The sequence below is a fragment of the Lutra lutra genome, chromosome 5 (genome assembly GCF_902655055.1).
Source record: "Lutra lutra chromosome 5, mLutLut1.2, whole genome shotgun sequence".
Classification (NCBI taxonomy): Eukaryota; Metazoa; Chordata; class Mammalia; order Carnivora; family Mustelidae; genus Lutra; species Lutra lutra.
In genome coordinates this window covers 13,400,115-13,423,796 of record NC_062282.1, presented here as the reverse complement: position 1 = coordinate 13,423,796, position 23,682 = coordinate 13,400,115, and the positions used below count along the sequence as shown (strand labels likewise).

Here is a 23,682-nt window from a genome sequence, read left to right as displayed (position 1 = left end):
AAAAAATAACAACAGAATTTCAGACTGTATTTCTTTTAATTTGGAGATTTTATCTGATTACAAAAGAAATGCATACATGGGAGAAGTTTTGAAAATACACAAAAGAAAGCAGACCAAAAAGAAGAATCCTAGAGATAATCATTAGTAATACTGGGGTAGTAGTTCCTTCCAGATGGTTTTTCTTTAATTGATTATAGACAGATACATATTCATTTATAACTTGTGGGGGTGTGCCTGTGTATAAAATACAGGAGTTGGCAGACGATGGCTGGCACTCATTCTCATATACTGTCTGTCTGTGTTACAACAGGGGAGTTGAGTCGCTCTGAAGAGACCATATGGCCCACAAACCCGAAAATATGAACTATCTGGCCAATGACAAAAAGGTTTTTTAACCCGTGTACTGTGTCAGGCACCCTGTGGCCGTTAGGTGTTCTTCAGAATTGTGTGTTCCAGTGAGTAGATGGAAGTTTTCCATGTTTCCACGTGTCCCTTATTCCTGATGGACAAATTCAGTCCATCAGTAAACCTACTTGGCTCCACGTCTAGGATGTGTCCTAGACACCTCTTCCCCCCACTATCTCCTTGAACCTGCACCAGCTCTCGTTTCTCACTGGCCCCCTCTCCTCCCTCAATCCTGAAGAGCGGGTCTGCACACCAGCCAGAGCTCGCTGTTTCAGTGACTTCCCATCCCACCCAGAGTGCAGCATGTGCCAACACTGGGGGACCTCGGCCATGATGCCCTCCTCGCTGCCAGGATCCTACAAAAGCTTTTGGCTGCTCCATGTTACGAGCTTCCAGGCATATAAATTTATAGGGTCTAGTTTGGGGCTCCTGGGTGGCTCAGACGGTTGGATGTCTGCCTTTGGCTCAGGTCATGATCCCAGGGTCCTGGGGTGGAGCCCCACTTCAGACTCCCTGCTCAGCTAGAAGTCTGCTTCTCCCTCTCCCTGCCCCTCCCCCTACTCACACACCTGTGTGTGCATACGCGTTCTCTCTCTGTCAATAACATCTTAGTAAAGGGTCCAATTTTCTACTCATACTAATTGTAACCACTGTGAAATCACTGTTTGCTAATTTGGTTATGTTCATCATATAAAATCACATCTTATTTACATCTCCTGTTAGCTTGAAAGTGCTGCTTTTCCTGTTCTCCCTTAATGTCCATTTTATTGAAACTGGGGCCCCTTTCAGAGTAACGCATTTGCAGAACAAGTTGTCGTCACTCCTAGGTTGTGACGGAGCACTTTAAAAAATCGGTCACTGGAAATCGTACCAACCAAGCTATAAACAACTATTTGGATCAGTCTTTTTTTTTTTTTTTTTTAAATTTTATCCATTTCCTCCCAGTCTTTTTTTTTTATTTGACAGAGAGAGACACAGTGAGAGAGGGAACACAAGCAGGGGCAGAGGGAGAGGGAGAAGCAGGCTTCCCACCAAGCAGGGCGCTCAATGCGGGGCTCGATCCGAGGACCCTGGGATCATGACCTGAGCTGAAGGCAGACGCTTAAACAACTGAGCCACCCAGGTGCCCCTCCCCCCAGTCTTACTGAGCTAGAACTGAGCTATAACATTGTATAAGTTGAAGACGTACAACATAATGGTTAAATACATATATTTTTGCAAAATGATGACCCACAGTAAGATTAGTTAATACCTATCACCTCTTGAATTTTTCTTCCCTGGGATGAGAACTTTCAAAATCTCCCCTCTGCTTAAGTTTTTATAGTCATTATGCTGTGCATTCTGTCCCCAGGACTTATTTGTCCTGTAACTGGAAATTTGCTTACCTTGACCACATTCACCCAATCTCTCCACCCCCTGCCTCCGGCAACCACCCATCTGTCCATCAGTTTTTACCATGAGACCAGTTACTATATCACTTTTTGAATAAATTTCTTTTTAGAAAAAATTTAATTCCAGTATAGTTAACATACAGTGTTAGAGATTTGTTGCAGGGGCACAATATAGTGATTCAACACTTCCGTATGACACCCTGTGCCCTCTTTTTTTTTTTTTTAATTTTTATTTATTTATTTGACAGAGAGAGATCACAAGTAGACAGAGAGGCAGGCAGAGAGAGAGAGAGAGAGAGAGAGAGAGAGAGCGGGAAGCAGGCTCCCTGCTGAGCAGAGAGCCCGATGCGGGACTCGATCCCAGGACCCTGAGATCATGACCTGAGCCGAAGGCAGCGGCTTAACCCACTGAGCCACCCAGGCTCCCCACCCTGTGCCCTCTTAAATCCCCATCACCTAGTTACCTAGTTCACCCATCCCCCACCCCTTTCCAAATCAATTTCTGAATGACATATTTGCATGAACACTTAGCCCTTCAATTGTGAGGTCACACCCCCACAAATAATTATGAAACCTGATAAATGCCTTTTTCTTTCTCTTTAATTATACTGTTACTTAGTATATTTTTTCATTTTTCTTTTTTTTTAACCAATTCTATCGGGTAACCTCTGTGACAACTAAAAGCTTCCCAGACTAGCACTGATGGAGGTCATTTCTGCCATTCTTCTTCCCTGAGCACTTTTCTCTTCACAATAGAGAAATTGAATATACAGCCTTAGTATATGACAGTTATAGTTAGAGCACTATCATGTGGCCATGTCCTCTTTTTCAGGGATAGTTTCAAGTAAAACCAAGCAAAGCATGTTTTAAAGGGATGACTGTGACCCTGTGGGGGACCCTGAGGGGTACCACCTGGTCCCTCTTTGGGAATGAACCCTGATTAATACCCTTGCTAGGAGGAGCCTCGCTCTTGTGTCCAGGGTTTATAAAGAGTGACGAGCCTCGGAACAACTGTTTCTCATTTTGGCGAGACTCCCTGTCCATCTCCTCACTTGGGGACAGTGGCGCTTTCATGGGGGAAAGGGGACCCATCATCCTGGAAAACACATGTACGTCGTGTCCCCTCTTGCACATCTCTCCGCAGCCGGTGCTTCCTGTCCTCTGTTACGGCTTCAGATACGGTGTGTCCCGTGCTCTTCACTTGTATTTGGGACTTGAGGTGATTTTAAATTTTAACTTGCTCGTGATGGGCCCAGAAGCTGGATCAGGAGGAATCTTAACCGAGTTATTACCTTCCACGGTGTCCCTACAACTCGTGGTTTCATTGTCTCACAAAGCCAAGGTTGCTATAAACAATTCGCATTGGTTATAAATAAGCGGATTGAAAGCAGCATCTGGCTGTGTGAATCCACCGTGGAAATGGTGGACCGTGTGTGTGGCGTTGCCATGGTTTGATGCTAAAAGTAGGTGCAGGTAAAGAAGCCAAGTCTCTTGTTTCTATTTTTAAACTGTGAACTTCCTCTAGTACTCAAAATAGGAAAGAAACATGGAAGGTAAGGACAAACGGCACATGTGGAGAGGAAGCCTGATGTTGATTTCTATCCTGGAAGTTCTACCAGCGTAAGGAAAGAAAATGGTAGGTCGTTCCCAGCTTTCACGAGAACACCGTGGAAGTAGCTCTCACGCGCGCTCAGCTCCCCTCCAGGAGGCCGCTTGCGCCAAGGAGGAGCATTCACAGCGCCCTGTCTTGAATATGTCATTGGAGGTGGGTGCACAGGCTTGTGTTACCCTGGGTCGGGCCCCTCTGCCTGCTGGGTTCAGTCCTAGTGTCTCCTCTTGGCTGGTGCTGCTGCTGAGTGGGAAGGAGGCAGGATAACCCTGCTGGGGCGCGGGTGCGCTGTGGGTGGCCCCGGGCTCGGTGGGAGAGTGCGGGCCAAGGTGGGGCAGGTCGGGTGGAGTGGTGGCAAGAGCGCAGTGAGGTGGCCTCTTCGGGTCTCTGAAGGGGTGGAAAGAGGAGTCATTGGAAAGGGCAGGTGGGCAGACACCAGTTTGCAGCCAGAATGACTAGAGCAATGTGGTCAGTAACTTGAGGCTGGACTGTAATCCAAATGACAAGTTCTTATGGGCCGGCTGAGTCTTCAGTGCTACAAATGATTGAAGAAATGAGTGAATGGGGAAGGGACCTCATCTGCTTGAGGGAGGAATTTCAAATCCTATAGTCACTACTTCCCCATTCAGGAGATAGAGCTGTGTCCCTGTGCGTCACTCCCTCCCCCGTGAATGGGCGCCGGACACAGACTTGCTTTCAGACGGCGCTGTGCCAGGGAGAAACAATACCCTTAGAATGGAGAGGCCTGGCAAACCCTGCCTCTTCCAAGTGAGCAAGTTCACATCACCAGGGAGCGGTCATGTGGACGTCACGAACCCCTGACACGCTGTGAGGAGAAGGGCCTTCACCTCTGTGACCTTTTTCCCTAAACTCTGCAACCTCAGTCTGACTGTGAGAAAAGCATCGGACAAATCCGAATTGAGGGGCATTCTCTGGAACACTTGGTCCCTCCCAGATCCTCCTCAGAACTGTGAAGGTGGGGAAACCAAGTCAAGTCTGAGCAGGTCTCAGACCACAGGAGGCTAAGACGATAGGACAGGAAGGAACATGGTGCCTCAGACGGGATCCTGGAAGAGGAAAAGGAGGTGGCCGGGGTGGGAATGGGTGGGATTCAGATGAAGTCTGGAGTTCCGTTCCTAGTGACCTCACAGTGCTAGGGTTTAGTTGTGACAAACGTACCAGGGCAGCTAGTTGGCAGGAGAGAGCGTATGGGTGCTTTCTGTACCATCTTTGTCCCTCTTCTACGAATCTGAAATTCTTCCAAAACTTAAAATGTATTAAAATGAAACAAGTTCGTGTATGCTTATGGGAGACAAGCTCTGGATGCTGGAAGAAACTCCCCATGAGGAGTCCTAGAGACGGGAAGTCAGGGATGAACGCCATCAGAGCCTCACTGGGCCCGGCTTCTCTTCCGAGGTCCTGTATAGTCACATTTGGATTTGTCGGTTTTTAAAGCTCATTGCTTTGCTAGTCACAGACAGGGTTCTCCTTGTGCCCTGAGAGACATGAGGTCACTACAGGATGCCTTAAAGTTGCTGTGAGCAGATCATTTGGAACCGGGCAGTGGCTGGAAGGAGTCAAGCCACGTTTCCAAGAGACCAGCTTATCCTCACTCTGACAGCAGTGGAGGCACTAACGAAGACGCCGTCCCGTTAAGTTATTGGAGCAGTCTGCGCTCCACAAGAAGTGATAGCGAGGTCTCTGAGGGCCCTCCTCTCCCCAACTTATCAAGACCAGCAGATGTTCAGCTTTTCTTGCTGCATCTGCTTCTAGAAGAGCTGGTTCCTCTTCACGAATGCCTAAAGGCTGTAGGATGTTGGCCCAGGAGCACATTTCCCCAAAACCCACTGCCTGGAGGAGATGTTCTTTTAGTGTCTGAGATGGCTCATCCCTCAAGCTGGGTCAGCAGGTGGAACTCCCCCAGCCAAGGCCACAGGAGTGCCAGATGGCACATGGTGAGAAGGGACAAGGAGGCTTTCTGGTCACCCAGCCCATAACCTCAAAGCCAATTTGGAAATAATGATTAACTGTTATAGGACTATTCTGCTGAGAAGTCATCATTTCAGGTTGGCCTCTCCATGAAATACTGGGTGAATGTATAGCCAGGAAGCATCTTATCGGTTGCTATTTAAGGAGTGAAAAATAAGGTTTTACACTGACATAAGCCAAATGTGATAAGGAAGATCAACATATAACAAAAGCCTTACACAACCCATAGTTAAACTGCTTATGATTGCTCGGTGTAGCATTATGTGTTTAAGCTCAAGGGAGGATGTCAGTTTTGAGACGTGTGCACTCTTGGAGAATCCCTCCGATCCTTGCCTCCCACACAGACCTCTGTCTCTGCAACTTGAGGCCTTAGAAATTTTCCATTTCCTGATGTTTGCTAAGAGCAATGGAACCTGCCAGGGTTCTTTCTCTCCTTGGCTATTTGTTCTAAGTTTCTTGGAACCAGAGATTCTCCCTGGAGGACCTTCACCCCTGAAATACACGTGCAGACTTAGAAGAGAGCTTTGGGGAGGAAGGTGAGCGAGACTAAGTCAGGACTGCTGTGTTCTGCAGAGGGACGCTTGACCCAATGAGAAAATTTGGCTTTGATTTTTACCAGAGTGTATATTCCTCTGAGAGGTTTAAAAAGTTTTCTTCCTTTCCCCCTTTCTTTCTTTCTTCCTTCCTTTCTCCCTCCCTCCCTCCCTTCCTTCCTTCCTTTCCTTTTTTTCTGTAAGGGAGGTTGAGGATGGATGGGACGAAGCAGAGAGAAAGAAATCAGCTCGATACAGAGATATGTCAACTGTTTTAAGGAGAGGAGCAGGGAAGTAAGGAGGAGAGAAAGCAGTGGCCAGTGACCACTAGGCACTCGGAGAGGGCATCCCACGCCGAAGTTTGCCGAGGCTGTGTGTAGCGCAGTGAAGCGGGTGTCGAGAGGCACAGGACACAACCCCAAACCAAGCCAGTGCTGAAGGGTAAGGTGACGCAGGAGGTCCCAGCGCCTGTCCCGTTTCAGAGTCTTCTTCTCGGGGCTTCCTTGAGCCATGGCCAGATGCCTCTTCCTCCTGTCAGTGTTTCCCAAGGCTACTCCTGTACTCGGTTCCCCGCCACTTCCCGCTCTTCTCCCCCAACTGCCCTTTAACCCTTCCTGTTATGAACCCGCTGACTACTTAAAAGGGTTATTTGCTGTGTTCACACTTTGCTTCTTGGATTCCAGTGGTCACTAACCCCTACATATCACAGTACGAAAATCAACAACCTACAGAGAACTCTTGAACAATGTAAGTGTTAGGGGCGCCAATCCCCCACACAGTTGATAATTCCAGGTACAACTTTTAACTCCTCAGAAACCTTACTCACAGCCTACCGTTGACAGAAGCCTTACGGGTAACATGAACGGGTGATTAACATATCTTGTATGTTGTATGTATTAGACGCTCCATTCTTACCATGGAGTGCTAGAGAAAAGAAAATGTTATTAAGAAAATCATAAGGGATGCCTGGGTGGCCTAGGTGGTTAGGTGTCCGAATCTTGGCTTCAGGGCACGTTGTGATCTCCAGGTCATGGGATGAAGCCCCGCTTCGGGCTCTGCGCTGAGTGTGGAGTCTGCGTAAGATTCTCTCTCACCCTTGCCCTCTGCCCCTCCCCCCACTTGCACTGTCTCTCCAAAAAAAGAAATCATAACAGAAAATACATTGACAGTCCTGTACTCTATCAGGAAAGAATTCACATATAAGTGGACCCCTGTTTTTCAAGGGTCAACTGTATAATGAACTTTTGTAAAGAAACGTATTTGATCAGAAAGTTAGGACATCAGCATGCCCCCATAGATCCGCTGGCACGGGACACAACTCCTGGAGGTTCTTGAGTCTTTACCGTGTTCCCTATTAGCCTTTCTGCCCCCCAGCTTCTCTGGACCCCCTTTCCCCTCCTGCCACTGGTTGATGCCTCCCAGATTGCTCTCCTTCCACCCCTGCCCTGTGCAGCTCCCCCAGACGGCTGGCTTCTCTAGCATCTCTTGGGCAGCTGCACTCTGTCACATCTAAATCATACTTTCTAGACGGCTTTGCTTCAGCATACCACTTTGGGGATGGGGCACAATTCCACCCATGGCAGGAGCAGATGGCGGGTTGGAAAGGTGTGAGCAGCACTCGCTGGCCAGCCTGAGTGTCCGTGGCAAAGTTGGGTCCTGTTGGGGTCCCTACTGAGACCAGAACAGATTATGTGACAATCCAGCACAAATCAACAAAATGGAAGTTCCGACAAATAGGGGTAAGAAATGGTGAGGTATTGGGTCCTGCAGTTGGTGGCCTGAACAGGTTCACTGTGAGCATGAAGGGGTCTGTTACTAATCACACCATGATGTGAGGTGCAGCTGGGGACTGTCCTAGGCTGGGAAGTCAGTTGACTACAGAGATAAGCCCAGAAAAGCTTGAAGGTCAAAGAGAAAGCTGGAGGGCAGGGACTTCAGGGACTCCATGTCTTGGTTTTGGAGAGCTGGCTATTTTTGGATGAAAAGAAACTTGAAGAAAACACTCTGTGTGCTAAGCTTAAAAAAAGTAAAAAGATAAAATGGGTAACTGGGTTGATTCTGTTCTCATTATTATGAAAAGACACTGAGGAAAAAGGTTCCCACTTTCTCTTCTGGGCTGGGCTGTCCAGAGGATCTAGGTCACAGTTTTTCCACTGTATCTTGAGCAACCCTGGATTTTCAAGGACTCGATTCAAGGGTTATCTTTGAGGGGGAATGGAGGCCAAGTTTCAGTGCCCTGTTCCCCACCCCCCTCCCCAATTTAAACCCAAGTAACTCTTTTTGGTGGTTGTATATTTTATATACTAAAGTTTGTTTATAGCATTTGGGGGAAAAAAAAAGTTTTTATTGCTCTGAAAGTCACCGATCTAGGACAAGTCTCAGTATGATTCCACCAACCAGAAAGCAAGAGAGAGGGTACCGTCTTTCTCAGGACTGTGTACTTGTGATTGTTCCTTGCTGAGTGCTATGATTGACACCACAGACACATAGGGTCACTTGAGCCTTTGATTTTATTTTTCCCCTTCTTCTTCTTCTTTTTTTTAATCTAAGGGGAAAAAATGTTGTTTTTTTGCTTTATTCCAAAAATATACTGGCTTTGATAGCAGCAAACATTCTCTGTTGACAAAAACTGGAGGAAAGTAGGGAAAGGGAATTCTAACACTTCTGAGTCACTGGTTGAATGAAAGACTCACATGGGTTTTCTTTTCCTCCTCCTTTCAACCAATACCTCTCTGCTACCAAAGAGTGAACTGCTCCAAGACAGAGACTGTTACTGGTCTGGCTTGCGAGAGAATCCTGAAGCCTGAAAGGTCTGCTGGGACGTGCTTCAGAAGGCCTTGTTTCCCAGGTGAAAATGCAAGGATTTTTTTTTTCTTAGATTTTTTTTTTAAAGATATTTTTCATCAGTGATAGAAGCCACAGAAATATCCCCTTTCTATTTAAAAGTCAAATTTTTCTTTTTTGTATTTAAGACCAATTTTTTTCTTGTAAGAGTAACTTGTATGTACTTGTTACTGAAAAATAGAAAACACAGATGGGCAAAAAGAATAAAATGAAAAACATTCATTATTTCCTTAAGCCACGGAAGAAAACCACGATTACCACCTCAGTGTAGATCCTTTGAAATCTTTTTCCTTCTTCTTCCTCACCATCCCCTCTTTGTCTTCTTAGTTTCCCTTTTTTCATACATATCTTTCCAGGTATTTTCATCAATAGATAAATGTGTGTTTTTACATAAATGGGCCTATACCCTTTTCTGTTTCTGTTCTCTCTTTTTCAGCTCACCGGATCACGGAAAGATTTGAATAACACTCCCATCCTTTTTAGCAGCAGCATGGAATCTCATTGCACCAAAATTCAATTAATCCCTTATTGATAGGCCTCTAGGTTGGTTTTTTTTTTTTTTTTTTCAGTTATAAGCATCTCTACATTTAAAATTTGTGTATGATTTATAAGGCACACAAAATATTTACAAATAACATGACATGACATTGAAAATATACAAGTTCAGGGCGCTCAGGTGGCTCTGTAGGTTGGGTGTCTGACTCTTGGTTTTGGCTTCATTCACAACCTCAAGGTTGTGGGATCCAGCCCATGTCGGACTCTGGGCTCAGCGTGCAGTCAGTTTGGGATTGTTTCTCTCCCTCAGCTTGTGTGGCACGTACTCCCTCTCTCTCCCTAAAATAAATAAGTCTTTTTAAAAAATGTAAAATAGGTGCTTGTAACTTAGAATCACACAATATATTTACAGGGCCTATGTTGCTTGGAGTATTTGATCACAAGACTTTGGTTGCCCTTAGCCTAGGCAGCAGAGGAGACCAGACTGAACTAAGACGAAAAATGTCAGGGTGGCTTACAAACATAGCTCAGTGTGTTCAAGCTGATGGGGAGTCTTCTCTGTGCATAAGAGAGAGGGAAGAGAGAATACAGCTCCCCTTTTTCTTGCTCTGCCCCTGTTGACCACTTGGAACAATTCTTCACTTATGTAACTCACATTCACTAGTAATATCACCTAAAAACACTAGTTTGTTCTGGTCTAGGAGCTAGCTCTACCAGGCTTTGTACTCTTACTGAGAAACGGTCATGAACAGGAAGGTTTGTTGCCCGCTCTGGGAGGGAGGGTTCAGATAGCAGATAGATAAACAGATAGTAGGATGAGATGTTGCTAAATTTTATGGAGAAAATGCATCAGAATAGTGGAGTTGAGAATGATACAAGGGATTACTTTTCTAAAAAAGGAAAGAAATGGGAGAAGAAACTGAACATCTTCGGTTTGCAGAGAAGGTGGGTCCTCTTTGGATTTGTTCTTTAGAGATATGTGTGGGGCTTCCAGGAGTTAAAATATAAACCAAGGCACGTTATATATAAATTTTTAAGAGTTGGTGTGCGCAAAAATCAGTTGGACTCACGTGGCACCAAGCTGAAAGTGATTAGGAGCACTTCTCTGTCAGGAGTTGGGAGAAGACTTTGGTAGAGACTATGTGGAAACAAAGGCAAGGCAATTATTTGCTTGGCTGTAGCTCCAGTGGTTGCCTTATTTGGGAAAGCCTATTGGATGCTTGTGATTGGTCACCCTTAGGTTAACCTTGAGGGGTTTATAGACTTACATTTTGGTTTGCTAATGCAGAATGCTAAAGCCTGAGAACCTTCTCGATCTCAATGGCCTCCTTGCTTCACACAGCACAGGTCAATTGAGATAGTTAGTACTCAGTGGTGTGGGAGTACATTTTGAACAAGTGGCTCAGAACGGGTAGGGATGAGGTGGCTGATTTGCAGCATTTGCCAATTCCCATGGTATAAATGCTCCCACCATGGCTGACTGAAATGACCTACTTTATATCACTGAACAGGAGAGGGAGGAGATAGGAAGAGTTGCCATGAGCTAGTTAGAGGCAGCTCCCATGCACCACAGCTGGTGGGTGGTAGGACCTATGGCCTGGGGTTCTGGAGTGTGTCCAGCAGGGGATGTAGGTTTGGGGATAGAGGTGAGGGTTAAAGTCGGGGAAGAGAGAGATTTCCTAGGGGTATCGTATAGCATGGAAGGGGAGGGTGGGCAGCACTGCAGCGCTAGGACTATGTTCACAAAGAATGGGTCCCCGCCAGCAGCATCAGCAGCATCTGGGAGCAGATTCATGGCTTGTCCCTGGTCTGCAGAATTAGAATGGCCAAAGGTGGGGGAGCCTTGCCCTCAAGATCACCGGTGTTGGAAGCCAGTTAGAAGAGGAGCACCTAGAGAGACCAAGAAGGACTGTTGAGAGAAACTGGAGCTGCGCACAGAAAGTGGAGTCTTTGAGACCGGCATGGGGACAGCGCCAGGACAAAGGGACAGAAGTGCCAAGGTCAGGAAAGGGGCAGAAGGTAGATTGTAATTGGTGAGGACTGATGACCACAAACCACTGGTTAGGACCTTCAGCTGAAAGAACAGAAGACAGAGCTCAGTAACTAGGAGATATGTGGTCAGTGATGCAGTTTCTGGAAGAAGCCTGATATACTTGTGGCTGAAGGAAAAGGTAGAGCTCTGGAGGGTCTTGAACCAGTAAGAGGGAGATGGGATGGGGCACCTGGGTGGCTCAGTTAGTTAAGCATCTGCCTTTGGCTCAGATCATGATCCTGGGGTCCTGGGATTGAGTCCCACATAGCATCACGCTCCCTGCTCATCAGGGAGGCTGCTTTCCCTCTGCTCCACCCCCTGCTCTCTCTCTCCCAAATAAAATATAAAATCTTTAAAAAAAAAAAAAAAGGAGATGGGATAATTGGTGGCACAAATTGGAGAAGCAAGGAGGGGGAGGGAATCAATGACTCAGGACACAGCCTGGCCTTGGAGAAGTCAGTTAAGGGATCTTATTCTTGTCTTCAGAGGCTAGAGGGAGGAGGGATGGAGAAGATATTAGCATATAGACTAAATGCTTCATGGACTTCTCTAGTACTGTCCTATTCATTGTCTTTTGTAAATCCCTAACCCTTTTCCTTTTTGATCAAAAGCAATTCTACAGGTGCCTGGGTGGCTCAGTCGGTTGAGCGTCTGACTTTTGATTTCAGCTCAGGTCCTGATCTCAGGGTCATGAGATTGAGCCCAATGTCTGGTTCCACGCTGGGTGTAGAGTCTACCTAAGATTCTGTCTCTCTCTCCCCGTCTCTCTGTCCCATTCCACACACACACACACCCCCCGCCAAAAAAAATTCTGGAAATGTTTCTGAAACAGTTGGTAAGATTATGTTAACCAGTGTGTTCTCACAATAGTTGTTCTTTTATGTCTAACTTAAACCAATTTTGCCAGAGAAGTAGAGAATTAAGCTCTGGAGCTATATGGACCGCCAGACATATAATGTAAGCTACATATGTGAATTAAAACTTCTAGAAGCCATGTTAAATAAAAAACAAGTGAAATTAATTTTGATTTTTTTTTAAGATTTTATTTATTTATTTGTCAGAGAGAGAGAGGGAGAGAGAGCGAGCACAGGCAGACAGAGTGGCAGGCAGAGGCAGAGGGAGAAGCAGGCTCCCTGCTGAGCAAGGAGCCCGATGTGGGACTCGATCCCAGGACGCTGGGATCATGACCTGAGCCGAAGGCAGCTGCTTAACCAACTGAGCCACCCAGGCGTCCCTAATTTTGATATTTTATTCATATGCCCCAAATATTACCATTTCAACACCGTGTGAAATATGAAAATATTTCAATTTGAAATGAAATATGAAAATCAGTCACGAGATGTTTTACATTCTTTTTTTTTCTACTGAGTCTTCAGACTGTGCCCCAGCCGCACGTCCTGGGCTCAGTGGCTGCCATATTGGATGGTGTGTCTCTGGAGGGTCCACAGAGTTTGTAGCACTGAGTGCTGAGAGAAGAAATCAAAATGTACCTATTCTTAGGAGGTGACAAAGACTCTGTCTTTGATCAAATTCTAGTCAGCCTCCTCTGAGCTTTTTTGCAGCGAGGCTATATCCTTGGGTATGTTCTCAAGAACCCAGTTTTGGGTTTTTTTTTGTTGTTGTTGTTGTATTTTCTTAAGTTTTTATTTAAATAATCTCTATACCCAATGCAGGGCTCGACCTCACAACCCTGAGATCAATAGTCACCTGCTTCTCTGACCGAGAAGCCAGGTGCCCCCTCAAGAACCCAGTTTTTTTTTTTTTTTTTTAAGATTTTATTTATTTGACAGACAGAGATCACAAGTAGGCAGAGAGGCAGGCAGAGAGAGAGAGGAGGAAGCAGGCTCCCTGCGGAGCAGAGAGCCCGATGTGGGGCTCGATCTCAGGACCCTGGGATCATGACCTGAGCCGAAGGCAGAGGCTTTAACCCACTGAGCCACGCAGGCGCCCCTCAAGAACCCAGTTTTATCAAGAATCCTGTCAGGTCACTTTAACAAGGATCCTTCCCCCTTGATATCTGATGACCCTTCATCTCTGACCAAATTCCTCATCTCCCAACACCTCAAGGTAATAGCCCATCAGCCTGGCCTGCCTTCAGCAAGAATTCTGTTAGGCCAACTTAGCGAACAATTAACCTTCCTGTAATAGTGATTTTCTGTCCACTGAGGACTCCCCCCACTCCCGCACCCACACCCACAACTTGGCCGTTCATACTAATACTGCCGTGTAACCTCCAAGAGAGGGAGAGTCCCTCCTGTTATCTCTGATAGAAAGTTCCAGAGCCTTAGTCAAAGCTGTTATAGAAGAGTAGGGAGAAAAAACTCAGACCAATGATTTTGTGGAAAAGGAGCCTCAGGAAAAGTAGACAATTAGCTTTGATACGGTAATGATTTTTTTAGCTCGCATACTATATGATGAAACTGCAAAAAAAAATGTTTAATGTGTATTACTAAAAATGCATGCATATTTTGGAAGAGTATTGATACAAGAAAACTTGAACTATGGAAGTGTCTGGCCACGGGAGCTTTTGCCAGAATGTGTGGGCTCTGCTATCTCTTCATGTGGAGGAGTGACAAGGACACTGTGCACTGCAGTCTGTCCCAATCTGTCCAGAGTGGGTCACCTAACTTCGTGGGGTCCCTTTTCAGTATCTGAGAATGTTGGAAAGCTTCTGGGGCCTTCTAGGTCTCTCCCATGTGTGTGTGCTATGAACCTTACATTCAGGAAGTCCAGTGGATTTCAGGTCAGCAGTGACAGGGAACCTTTGTAACTCCAACACAGCCCCTCGCTCTCCCTCACCACCAGAGCTGAAGGTGTCCCCAGTGCCAAGAAGCCATCCGCCATGTCAGCTATGAAGTTTCACTCTGGTTTCTGTAACCTGTGCCATCCTTGTTTCCCCTCCTTGTTTTTGTGAATTTCAGAAATTAACACAAATATACCTGAAGGGGGAATCCATGGTTGGAAAAAGTCATTTAAAAATTCATGAAGAAGGGGTGCCTGGGTTGCTCAGTCAGTTAAGGGTCTGCCTTCGGCTCAGGTCATGATCCCAGGGTCCTGAGACCGAGCCCCGCATCGGGCTCCCTGCTCAGTGGGAAGCCTGCTTCTCCCTCTCCCACTCCCCCTGCTTGTGTTCCCTCTCACTGTCTCTCTCTCTGTCAAATAAATAAAAAAAACATTTTTTTCAAAATAAAAAAATAAAAATGCATGAAAGAGTGCTTAATTGGAAGTATTTTAATAAATATTTTATGGTAGTGACGAGCAATTCATCTGTTATAACACTGAAGACGTACCTGTCTTCTAACACCCAGAGGCAGATTTCAGAAACATACTCAGTTCTTTTCTAAACAGCAACTTCAGTTTGGCAACAGCTGAGCTCAGATATTCAAAAAAAATAGTAAAACAGGAGTTTAGGGGAACAAAAGGTAAAATTAATGGGATCAAATTGTTAAAATGGAGAGTTAGATCCTAGTGTGCTTTTCGTTGTTGATAACTTTGAATGAAAGTACTGAAATAGTCTCACTGATGGTGTTTTCAGTGTTTGAACTTGTCAATTCTTAAACTTGGAATTTCTCACAAAGCTGCATGTCGCTTTGGGTCTGAAAGGCACCTGCACAGCCAGATCTTCAGGACTTTGCTAGGACTGTTTGCCTTCAAGGTCAACAGTATTTGAGTTATGTGTTTGAGTACCTGCACCGACTTAATCTTAGACTTTGTGGTCTAGAACTTTAGATCTTGTGTGAGGGATTAAAGAATAGAATTGTGGCACAAAATATCAGAGTACCCAAAAGAGAGCCGGTTTACATGTTGCCCATTTCAACTTTCCAATTCTTTGATGTTCTAGAAATCACACATGTAAATGTAAAATGTACAGTAAATATATATTGCTATATAGTGACAATAGAAAGCAGGCATTTTCTAAAAGAAAAGCCTATTATTGCTTAATAATTAGATCCTGCTTACTGCTTTATCTAATGTTCCCAATCAGGAAAAAAAAATGATTTCAACTTTTCATACAAAGCTTTTAGGGTCAATAGTTCTCCTAGCCTTTTTTTTTTTTTTTTTTTTTTAATGAGGAGGGAGCTATACTTTTTTTTTTTCTTTACTGAGATATGATTGATGTAACATATTTCAGGTATACAACGGAAGATTTGATATTCATATGTAGCAGGAAATGGATGACCACGATAAGTCTAGTTAACATCGGTCAGCACACACAGTTACAGGTTTTTGTGGTTTTTTTTTTTTGTGATGGGAACTTGTACTTACTTATTTTATAACTGCAAGTTTGTACCTTTTGGCCAACCAGGTCTAACTTCTTTTTTTTTTTAAGATTTTATTTATTTGTTTGAGAGAGAGGGAGAGCAGGAATAGGGGGAGAGGCAGAGGGAGATGCAGACTCCCTGCTGAGCAGAGACACTCCCCTCCAATGTGGGGCTCGATCTCAGGACCCTGGGATCACACCTGAGCAGAAGGCAGACGCCTAACTGACTGAGCCACCCAGGTGCCCCCCCAACCTTTTCTTCTACCCTCTTTGGAAGCAAGAAAACATGAGGTCATTTTTGTCCTGCTCTTAGAAACTGTAGCCAGTGAGGGTCCTTGGTGATTGATTACTCCTACAGGGTGATGAGCCAAGCTATAAAAATATCTCAGGCACACAGCCCGGCCGTGCGCCAGTGTCAGGCTGCTCCCCGATGGCAGAGGGAAGTCTGTGAGAGAAGTCCCATTGCCCAAAGGCATGCATGGACTCCTCCGTGTGCAAACTCATTCTGAGTTGAGAAATCTAGATGGCCCAAAGGAAGATTTTCTTGCAAAACAGCGTGTCCCTCAAAACACGGTTGTTTCTTGGTGGTGTTTTTCTTTTCTGTAAAAGATCTTTTGCTGAGTGCCTAAGCATTCTCAGAACAAACCAGGCTCTCAGCTCTGGCACAGCCCATTTCACTCTCCGCCCCCCAACCTCCTCCTGTGAGTTGGAGATCTGATAGCCCAGCCTGAAGTTTGAGGCTCCCTGTGGCCACACTGCCCTTCGATGGGTGCCTCGTCGTGCCAGGAAAAAAAGAAAAAAAAAAAAGGGAAAGAGAAAGAGTGGGCAGGTCTAGGTGAAATCAGCCCAGTAAAGGTTCATAGCTGGGCGGTGACACATTCTCACACTGCTCAAGAGAAAATGCTTGTTCCCAGCGGCTGTCACGGTACTGGGAGTAAGAGGTGACCTGTTTATTTTTAGAAGGGGACAGTCATCATAGCCCAGCACTTAGCTTCATTCAAGGCGAGCAGGTGCTTTGGAAGTTTGTAAACACCTACTTTCTGAGTAAGGGAGGGGAGCTTCTTTCCAAAGAGGAAGGGACTTGACGACTGGGGATCTTCCCCCCCGATACTTGCTGGTGAGAGGAGAAGGCGACTTCCTAGCTCACGAGTCTGCAGCCCCAGCCACTCGGTCAGTGTTTTTACAGGGCAGAAATGTCTGAAGCTGACGACTTTGGACCAGGCCAAAGGTAATTCCGAGATATATTTACTTTTTCTTGAGTCTATTTTACTTACTAGTTGTCTTTTTGAAAGACATTATCACTAATTTCAAAAGTAGTTTAAAATTAAAATGAAGAGGAATGCCATCCCTCATGCTCAGGACATGGAATTTTCTTGAGTGCGAAGAGAGGAGCATAAAATTCACTTAGAAACACTTAGAAACATAAGCCAGTAAGTGTTTTTCTTGGACAAGGAAGGGGGTGGCCTGAATTTTTATAGACGTGTTTCCCCTTCTGTACCACACAGAAATTTACTTGAATTTTGTGGTGCTTGATTTTTAACTTGACAGGACAGTTGTTGGAAATCGAAGCTGGTGCCTATTTTGTAAGATGTTAGAACATTCTTAATGGTTAAACAGGAGGCCAGTATATCAATTTTGACCTAACTACCCTTTTTTTCTGCCACAGCCCTTATCTTTGGCAATGGGATCTGTTGGCCCCCACATGCGGTACATTAATTGTATCAGTGTTTTTGATAACACTGATCTCTAAGAAGGGGGAGAGAGCTAGGAAGAGAAGCAGGCAGTTTCTCCTGCTAACATGGACCTAGTGTGTGCCCATCAGGAAAGTCTCCATGTCTGGTCCCATGGCTGTGTGCACAAAATTTGTATGAATCAGTTTCACTGGAATTCTAAGTAGGGACATTGAGATTCGGATATGAAGAAGAAAGAGAGCTGTGGGAAAAGGCGGGAGTGGTGCCTGGGCTCGGTTGGTTGAGTGTCCAACTCTTGGTTTCAGCTCAGGTCACGATTTGGGGTCCTGGGATTGAGCCCCTTGTGGGGCTCCATGCTCAGTGGGGAGTCTGCTTGGGATTCTCTGTCTCTCACTCTATCCCTCCCCACTCCCATGAGCCCACACCCATGCTTGCTCACTCTCTCAAATCAATTTTTAAGATTTCTTAAAAAAAAAAAAAAGGAAAAGGGGTTAAATGACAGTCTTACTGTCAGAAAAAGTAGAAACTGTTCACTCTTTAAGGAACAGAAATGTCCAAATATTTTATTGTCCTTCTATTAAAGATAAGCATCCGTTAAAGCCATAGCATAGGGAATATCGTCAATGGTATCGTCACAGTGTTGTGTGGTGACAGATGGAAGCTACACCTGTAACATATAGGCGTGTACAATCACTGTGTCGTACTCCTGAAGCTACTGTAACATTGGTGTCAATCACACTCCCTCCAAAAAAGAAAAAAAGATACACATCCCTTTTAAGCCATGAGTGTGTGTGTGTGGTTGACTATAATCAGTTGCACTCCTCTTCTTAAAAGATTCTTTGAAGGTTTTGAGTCTTTATTTCTTCTGGATTCCTTCCCAATACATTAAAGGGGACATTCAGTTGACATTTGATTTACTAATGAAACACCTTTCTATATAAAATGAGACATTAAATCAAATACTTGAAGATGATGTTTATAAAAGTATCTAGATTTGGGACGACATGGACTGACCAGTTACAAAAACATTTTCAGAGAAATGCAGATGACAGTCTAGGTTTGAGATGTTGGGTTGATCTACTGATACTGTGTTTCCACTAGAACATTTCTGAAAGCAGGACTTTCTCTTTGTGTCTCTGTGTTCTGGCATTCCTGCCAACTCTCTGCATAGAATTTCACACAGGATAAGAACTTTTAATAAATACTTGTTGAATGTATTTATAAAGCATTTTAGCACCTGCAGTAACTATCTAGGGAGACTGATCATCTTAGAAACTGAAAGGAGAGATTTGGCATAAATGTAGTAAAGATGACTTTAATGAAATGTAACATTATCACAGTTAAATTAAATTATAAGCAATTTTTGATAATTACGAATATTTTGAATTAACTGTTTTAGATGTGAAGTGAACAAACATAAGATCTTTTTCTCAGAATGTTTTACTGGTTCCAAAGGATAAACAGACAAGAAGAAGACTGTAAGTATATATAATACACATATATCTAATAATAGCTATTACCAAGGACTAAAAATATATTTGCTGCAAATGGGAAGCTCCCTCTCACTCCTCTGAAGTGGTGGACCCCTGTCCCCTTCTTATTTTGATGAGATAAATGCCAGCATTTAACAGTTGGTGGTTTTCTATACAATATACTTTGTTTTGCCTCTTTTTTTCCCCCTTATCTGTGCAGAAAGTTAAAAAAGGGAACCCCAGACAGGGGAAAATTTAGAGTGAGACCAGAAATAAAACATAACACTTGTGAGGGAATTTTATTCTTGCTAAATCTGAGATTGGACGCCATTGGATAACTTCTCTGCCGCCATGTCTGAAAGAGAACAGGTTATAGGCTTGGGTCTGCTGACCAAACTGGTTCTTAGTGCTCACATTTAGCAGGTTCTGGTTGAATTTCACATTCAGGCTTCTCCATGTTACTTTAATCCCATTTTGCAATTTGGTGATCCGAATTGCTCTGAAACAGGGAGCTAACTCCCAATTTAGACTTGGAAATCAGTAGAAACCAAATGCTATGAAGCTGTAGGCACCGGGGGCCCAGGGGCTGCTAGGCACCGTGTTATACTCATCAGATGGACGACAGTGAGCACAACTGCCCGGGAGGGGAGCGGGCAGAGGAGAGACCCTCCTCCTCCTCGCTGTTTAGGTCATTGCCAGAAATAGACACCCTTGGTAAGAGCTTCCACAGACTCTGTGCCACTGTCAAGGTCAGGAGCCGAGGGGAGAAGGTGTGAAAGATGGCATTCTACAGCAGGGTAGTGAAGGCAGAAACCCAAGCAGGAAGCCCAGAGAGCCTGGGGAGAAGGAAAAACATGGGGGCAGTAACCAAGGAGAGAGACGGGATCAAGAAATGTGAGGAAAATTACCCACGGGCCAGAGGCTGGCTCTGTGTGGTCCCCTGCCCCACCTCAGTCCCCACCAGCTGCCAGGAAGGGGATGGACCCAAGGTTACCGCGACTAAGCTCGGACCGTATCCTGTCGTACAAGCACATCTGCAAGAGATCCTGCTGTCCGCACACTCACTGGGTCCCTCTGTATGTGTTTATCAAGTGTGGCAGGGAAGCCACGTGCTGTGCCCCAGGCGACAGGGTGATGGGCTGTACCCCTGCTTTCACGGGTCATACTGTCCGAGCAGGGGAGATAGACACTTCACAAGTTGAAGAATAAGGAAAGAATTGTTTTATTTTACTTATTTTTAATTTTTAAATCATTTTTTGATGTGTTCAATGATCCATGAGCTGCATATAACACCAATATCTTGGATAATATGGGCTAAAACTAGTAAGGCGGAATGCATGGCGGGTGTGATAGGAAGGCCTCTCTGAGGAGGCTTCCTTGGGCTGAGATTTGAAGGAGGCAGCCACATGGGCATGTGAGGAGAGCGCAGTGGGGGAAGTGGACCCGGCACGGGCATAGACCCCGAGAGGGGCACACAGTGATGCCCATGAACCGAGAGGCAGGGATGGAGGGCAGTGCACAGGAGGGGGGCTAAGACTCTCCAGGTTAGAGTCCAGGGTAGGAGGCTGGGTGTTACTCAGAGGTGAGAATTCCTTAGAGGGTTTGAAGCAAGGGGCTAGCAGTACAGGACCCCCATGTATTTCAGAGCATTATGAGGTAATACGCTTATGTGGATTGGCCTGAGAATCTCAGGGCCATTTATAACGTCTCATGGGAGCATGGATTCTGAAGTGTAAAAATGCTAACTTTTGGCACATAGCAAGTTCATAAAGTGGGAATCAGCTGGGTAGGTATTTCAGAAATCATTATAAATTAGACATAAGAGAATCCGAGGCCGTGGGTTGGTATGTTGGAAGCTAATGACAGCACTGTTGATGAGAGAGTAGATTGTGATCCCCGTCAGGTGACAGATTACTGGGTCCCCCATGTGGTGCTACAGACCAGTCCCAGGTGCTTGGACTTCCTGTTGGGGGCCTTACATCCCACACAAAGACAGCAACTTCCGGCAGAGAGTCTGACACACTCTGAGTGTGCAACAGGCTCCACTGTCGTTTTGTCTGGACAGGTGTCTCGTAAATCCCCAGTGAGGAAGGGTGATTGGTGTCTTGCTAACCATGAGACAGGGAAAGGGCGCTGACAGGATGCCACCTTGCAAATTTCAGGTAGCTGTGGTTTTTAGATTGTGCAGAATCCTCTGCTTGTGTTTTACCCAGCTCTAACACCTTCCTGATAAATGGAATATCATCGGAAGAATAGTGTGCATTGTTAGTGATTCAGAAACAACACGTCAAATAATAATGCCCTGAAAAGCATTATTATTTGACATGTCATGCTACGCAATCAAGACTTAAAAATTTGGTTGAAGGCGGCTACTGGGGCTCTAGAAGTCTCAGTGTCATAGCATTTGCTCGCTCGTGGACTGTACTGTCCTGTTCTGGACTGGTCCACACAGCCATGAGGTGAAGGGGCTGCTCTTTGAAGGCGGGCAGCAGAGAGTACACAGTGAGACCCAGAGCTCGATGGTGGCCAGACACTTGGCACACAAGGAGGAAGGACAGAGTAGCCGGGAGTGCGTGAGAGGAGGAGGAAGGAGCCCCTCTTGCTGGCAGTTGCTGTGATGGTTAATTTTTAACAGCCAGCTCTCTAGGGGAAGGGAAGCTTTGATTTTTAGCTTTTTTTCTTTTTTTTTTTTTTTTAGATTTATTTGAGAGAAAGAGAGAGAGAGAGCAGGAGGTGGGAGGAGCAGAGGGAGAGGAAGAAAGAGTCTTAGGCAGACTCCAAGCTGAGCGTGGAGCCCGAGGTGGGGCTTGATCTCACGGACCCTGAGATCAGAAACTGAGTGAGACCGAGAGTTGGACCCTTACCCGACAGCGCCATCCAGACGCCCCTGATCCTTAGCATTCATTGGTGCCTCTTCAGGCCACCCACGTGAGGTCCCCGAAAGTGGATCTGGGGAAAGATGCGCAGAATTGGTTCTCGCACGCCGGCGGGGGTCAACGCCAGCACGCAGAGTGACTGTGGTGGGAGGCAGGAGTTAGTGTGGATTCTCATAGTGCTGTTGCCGCTTCGTTCATATTCCCCAGGGCATGCCAGGCCTTCAGGAAAGGTTTGTGGAAGGAATTCGTGATTCATTTCTCTTCCACCCTCCGGCATGGTCGTGGAAAATGTCTGTCGGTCACAGAACATGTTTACCACTTTTGAGATCCTGCTTTGAGCCAGCTGGGCTAATATTTGAAATTGATTAAGAACACAGAGAACAATACAGTCTGTCCTTGTTGCAAGCGAGCTGGTTTTGTGTGAGATCCCTTAATCACTGGTAATGGACAGCACACTTCTCCACACCTCGCAGGCCCCCCAAAGCTTCCGCTAATCAAGCTCCTGGTAAAGACAGGGTGACAGATCTTTGCCATCACTAACATGTGACAGAGGTCTCTTGGGTTTCAAATGTCAGAGGAGGGCGGCAGCCACTGTTGTGGGACACAGAGAGGTGTCAAGAGGGCAAGCCCTTTGCATCAGCTTCCTTTTGTCCCCTCATGAGCGAGGCTGTGCCAAGGGCCACTCAGTTGTCTTGTTGCCTTTCTTCACTGTGTAAATCTGGGTCCCATCAAAGGTATGTTGAGTGCAAAGGGCTTGCTGAGGGGAAATCTCATACGCAATGTTGTTTTCCATGAAATGTTACAACTTTCATTTGGGGAAATGAGAACAGTATGGAAGAGAAAGGAATGTGAAGAAGAAAGGATCATATATAATATTATGACCTTAAAAATCCTGGGGGGCGCCTGGGTGGCTCAGTGGGTTAAAGCCTCTGCCTTCGGCTCAGGTCATGATCCCAGGGTCCTGGGATCGAGCCCCACATCGGGTTCTCTGCTCAGCAGAGAGCCTGCTTCCCCCTCTCTCTCTGCCTGCCTCTCTGCCTACTTGTGATCTCTCTCTGTCAAATAAATAAAATCTTAAAAAAAAAAAAAAGAAAAATCCTGTTATGTTTTATCTTCTAGTGCTTTGGACAGATTATCTTGGCAGAATTACAGTAACTGTATATGATATATACAATTTTGTGTGTGTATATATATACACACACAAAATTGTGTGTGTGTGTATGTATATGTGTGTGTGTGTGTGTGTGTGTATATATATATATATATATATATATATATATATATATGCTCATGAGCATTTTCCTAATGGCATATAAACACCTTGGAAGCAATTTTTAATGCCTTCAGAATAGTCTCATCTTTGGATTTCTCCCACATCTATTACTGCTATATAATTGAACATTGCTTTGCTGTGTAAATGTGAGATATACTGCTTTAATTTTTCTGATTTGGGGAATGATTGATCAAAGGGTGTGAAATACAAGCTTCCAGTTTCCTAAGAACTGGGCCCAGAGTCATTTCCACCATGTCCTGTTGGTCAAGCCACCAAAAAAAATCTAGATTTCAAGAGAGAAGAAAATGGACCTCCCTTTTTATTGGGAAGAATATCAAAGAATTCAGGGGTTTTATTTTAAAACTTCCAAAAAGAGGAAAAAAATGTTTACCTAATCTATGTTTTTATAAAATGTTTACCAATTATCATTTGAGAAGATATCGATGGTGAAACTTTTAACCTGGCTCCCGTTCCTGCCGTTAATAGAATCACAGACCAATGGCGTCTTTTCCTAACAGAGGAACAGTCCAATACTCTAGTTTGTTGATGAATACACTTACTTGTATAGAATAATCTTCCAATCAAAGCTCCTGTCTTTAGGCATAAACACTTCACTATTTATAGTCACTCTGTAGAGTGACTATAGGCAAAGCCTTGGAATTTTGCCAAGCTTTCTTCAGTCCTGGCCACAGTTGCCAACCTCACCATTTATTAGCTCGGTGACCTTGGGCAAGTTTCTTAACCTCTCACTTTATCAGTAAAACGGGGATGATAATATTGACTTTATAGGTTTGTTTTATAGATGGTAATC

General features: G+C 45.1%; 1 protein-coding gene and 1 long non-coding RNA gene across 3 annotated transcripts in view; both read left to right on the top strand.

Moving 5' to 3' along the window:
* Positions 1-23,682, top strand: part of RETREG1 (reticulophagy regulator 1) — a 130,185-nt gene that overhangs the window by 71,846 nt on the left and 34,657 nt on the right. Inside the window, exon 1 of one of the 2 annotated variants that reach the window (XM_047731878.1) lies at positions 16,291-16,787. The exons of the other annotated variant lie outside the window; for it this stretch is intronic. Within the exon in view, the coding sequence (XP_047587834.1) occupies positions 16,753-16,787 (35 nt within the window). The 5' untranslated portion in view covers positions 16,291-16,752. Of the gene's footprint in view, positions 1-16,290; positions 16,788-23,682 lie in introns of those variants that run through there. 2 annotated transcript variants of the gene reach the window in all.
* Positions 3,426-9,219, top strand: LOC125101318 (uncharacterized). Its single transcript, XR_007127783.1, has 3 exons — positions 3,426-3,561; positions 8,672-8,775; positions 9,208-9,219. It is a non-coding gene; the product is annotated as an uncharacterized LOC125101318 (long non-coding RNA).